The following is a 2,923-nucleotide window of genomic DNA, read 5'->3' as shown; positions in this document are numbered from 1 at the left end:
AATCATGCCTTCGCGAGTTGAGGAACAAGAGTTACCAAATTCACCTGAAGTGCAACCTCAAGGATAAGTTACCCATGCTGAATTCCGTGAAGCTATCCGTATGTAGGTCAAGTTGCGACTCATCAAGTTGGACAAAGAGGTAATCAACATGAGGTGGCTGATATTTCAAGGATCTATGAGTTTTTAGTGATGAATCCACCAAACTTCACAGGTTCAAGTGTCATAGAGGATCCCGAGAACTTTGTTGAAGTACTTCAGAAATGTTTTGAGATATTGTATGTTGTTGATGCTGAGAGGGTGGAATTGGCTACATATGAACTAAAGGGTATCGTTACAGTTTGGTTCAACCAATAGAAAAAGAATAAGACTCAGAAATCTCCGATAGTGAGTTGGGATATGTTTAAGAATGCTCTCATGGGACGTTTCATTCCCTGTGAGTTACGAGAGGCTAAACTAAGGGAGGTTCTAACCCTAATCCAGAGTTTATTAGTGTTCATGAGTACAGTCTGAAGTTCCCACAACTTTCCTGCAGCTCCGGAGATGGTTGTTTACATGATGAGCATGATTAGTTTTTTTATCGTTGGGTTGTCTCATCAGTCGAGCAAGGAAGGCAAGACAACAATGTTGATAAGGGATATGGACATAGCAAGGCTAATAATCCATGTACAAGAAGTTGAGGAGGATGAGCTGAAAGATAAAGAAGGGTTTACGAATAAAAGGACTAAGACATTAGGCAATGATTTCATGCATCAAAAGAGTAGTACGAAGTGGTCTTCTTTCAAACAGAAACATAAGGGACCTAGCCTGCCATCTACTACTACACTTATACCTAAAACCAAAAGTGTGTACAATAGTCAGAATTCCCAGAGTTTCAGATCTAAACCCGCCATTTCTCAAGATAATATGGCACAAAAGGGTCGTAACACTCCTGCATGTGCTAAGTGTGGCAGAACCACTCAGATATTTATTGTGAGAAAGGATTTATTGGTTGTTTCAAGAGGGGTCATAGTAATCATTTTCTGAGGGAGTGTCCTGATAACAAGCAAGGTAGTGGAAATCAGAGCAATAAGGTCCAATCTTCTTCAGGTTCTCCACCAGACAGGGCTTCACCTAGAGGGGAAAATTCCGATACTAGCGGAGGAACAAACCACTAGAATGCTATCAACAATCTCCAAGAGCAAGAGGATTCGCCAGATGTTCTCAGTTATATAATTCAAGTCTTTGACTTTACTATTTATGCTTTGTTATATCCAGGAGCGAGTTTATCTTTTATAACTCCATATGTTGCAATGAACTTTGACATTATTCCTGAGCAACTTAGGTGAACCATTCAATGTTTCTACACCTATTGGTGAATCCATTCTACAAGAGAGAGCCTATCGTAATTATCCCGTTTTCGTCAATCACAAGAGTACCATGACTGATTCAATTGAGTTAGACATGGTAAATTTTGATGTCATTCTTGGTATGGAATGACTTCACGCATTTTATGCCTCAATTGATAGTAGAACTCGATTAGTCAAGTCTAATATTCCAAATGAGCCAATGTTCGAGTGGAAAAGCAACTCAGCGGTGTCTAAGGGTCGTTTTCATACTTTAAGGCAAGAAAGTTAGTTTCTAAGGGGTGTTTCTATCATTTAGTTCGAGTTAATGACTCTAGTGTTGAGATACCTCCATCCATTCAGTTTGAGGTTCAGTAGTAAAAGATTTTCCAGCGATCTACCCGGAGTCCCCTCTGAGAGAGAGATAGACTTCAACATAGAAATCATTCCAGATACTCTTCCTAGCTGGATTTATGTCATAGAGAATGACACAACAGAGTTGAAAGATCAATTGAAGGGTTTTCTAGATAAGGGTTTTATTTGACCAAATTGACTTAGAAGATAGTTCAATTTCAATGGTCTGAAGCTTTTGGGAAAAGCTTTCAGGAATTGAAAAAGAAGTTGACTACTGCCCAGTTTTAAATTTACCAGGAAGTACTCAGGGTTTTATTGTGCATTGTGATTCATCTAGAGTTGGTTTTGCTTGTGTGTTAATGGAGAATGACAAAGTTATAGCTTATGACTCTAGACATGAGAAAAATTATCCAACCCATAACTTAGAGTTGGTTGTTGTAGTATTCGCTTTGAAAATATGGCGTCATTATATTTATGGTGTTTGTGTTTCACTGTTCACAAGAGTTTAATCTCAAACAGAAAAGGTGGTTAGAGTTACTCAAGGATTATGACATGAGTATTTACCACCCAATTAAGGCTAATGTTGTTCCCGATTCCTTAAGAAGGTTGTGTATGGGTAGTACCACCCATTTTAGTAAGGTAAGAAAGAGTTAGCATATGAGGTGCATAGACTTTTATTATTAGGATTTTGATTAATGGATTCCACAAAAGGTGGAATAGTGGTGATGAATGGGGCTGGGCCATCATTAGTGTCAGAGATAAAAGGCAAGAAAGACCAATACCTTATCTTTCTTGAATTCAAGGAAAATGTTTTGAGGTATCAAGGTAGATTGTGTGATTGATTTCATGGTTAATTGGGATGATCAAATATCTTACATTAAGTTGCTTACAACAATAATTACCATTGTAGAATCCAAATAGCTCCTTATGAAGCTCTTCAAGAAAGAAATGCGGATCTCCTTTTGGATGGTTTGAAGTTGGTGAAACAGGGTTCATAGGACCTGAGTTAGTTCATCATGGAGAAAATAAAAGTCATTTAAGAGAGATTGGAAATAACGTAGAGTCGTCATAAATCCTACATTGATGTTAGGAGAAAGGAGTTAGAGTTGGAGGTAGATGATTGAGTCACTTGAAAAGTTTCACCCATGAAGGGTTTAATGAAATTTTGTAAGAAAGAAAATCTTAATCCCCAGAACATTGGTCCTTACAAAATATCCAAGAGGATTGACAATGTAGCTTATGAGTTA

General features: G+C 37.9%; 1 protein-coding gene across 1 annotated transcript; it reads left to right on the top strand.

The window, feature by feature from the left end:
- The first annotated feature begins 540 nt into the window (after nt 1-540).
- Nucleotides 541-1,154, top strand: LOC107003667. Its single transcript, XM_015201983.1, has 2 exons — nt 541-841; nt 961-1,154. The coding sequence occupies exons 1-2, from the start codon at nt 541-543 to the stop codon at nt 1,152-1,154; spliced, it is 495 nt and encodes a 164-aa protein (XP_015057469.1).
- The last annotated feature ends 1,769 nt before the right edge of the window (nt 1,155-2,923 follow it).

This window comes from Solanum pennellii, chromosome 11, assembly GCF_001406875.1.
Source record: "Solanum pennellii chromosome 11, SPENNV200".
Classification (NCBI taxonomy): Eukaryota; Viridiplantae; Streptophyta; class Magnoliopsida; order Solanales; family Solanaceae; genus Solanum; species Solanum pennellii.
Note: the sequence above shows the minus strand (reverse complement) of the source record. Positions and strands in the feature narration are given on the sequence as shown.

Bases quoted from the DNA above. Each gene is read 5' to 3' on its own strand.
- LOC107003667 (XM_015201983.1), top strand. From the start codon at position 541: ATGGTTGTTTACATGATGAGCATGATTAGTTTTTTTATCGTTGGGTTG. The intron at 842-960 runs GTGTGTACAATA...AGAACCACTCAG, and splicing joins ACTTATACCTAAAACCAAAA to ATATTTATTGTGAGAAAGGA.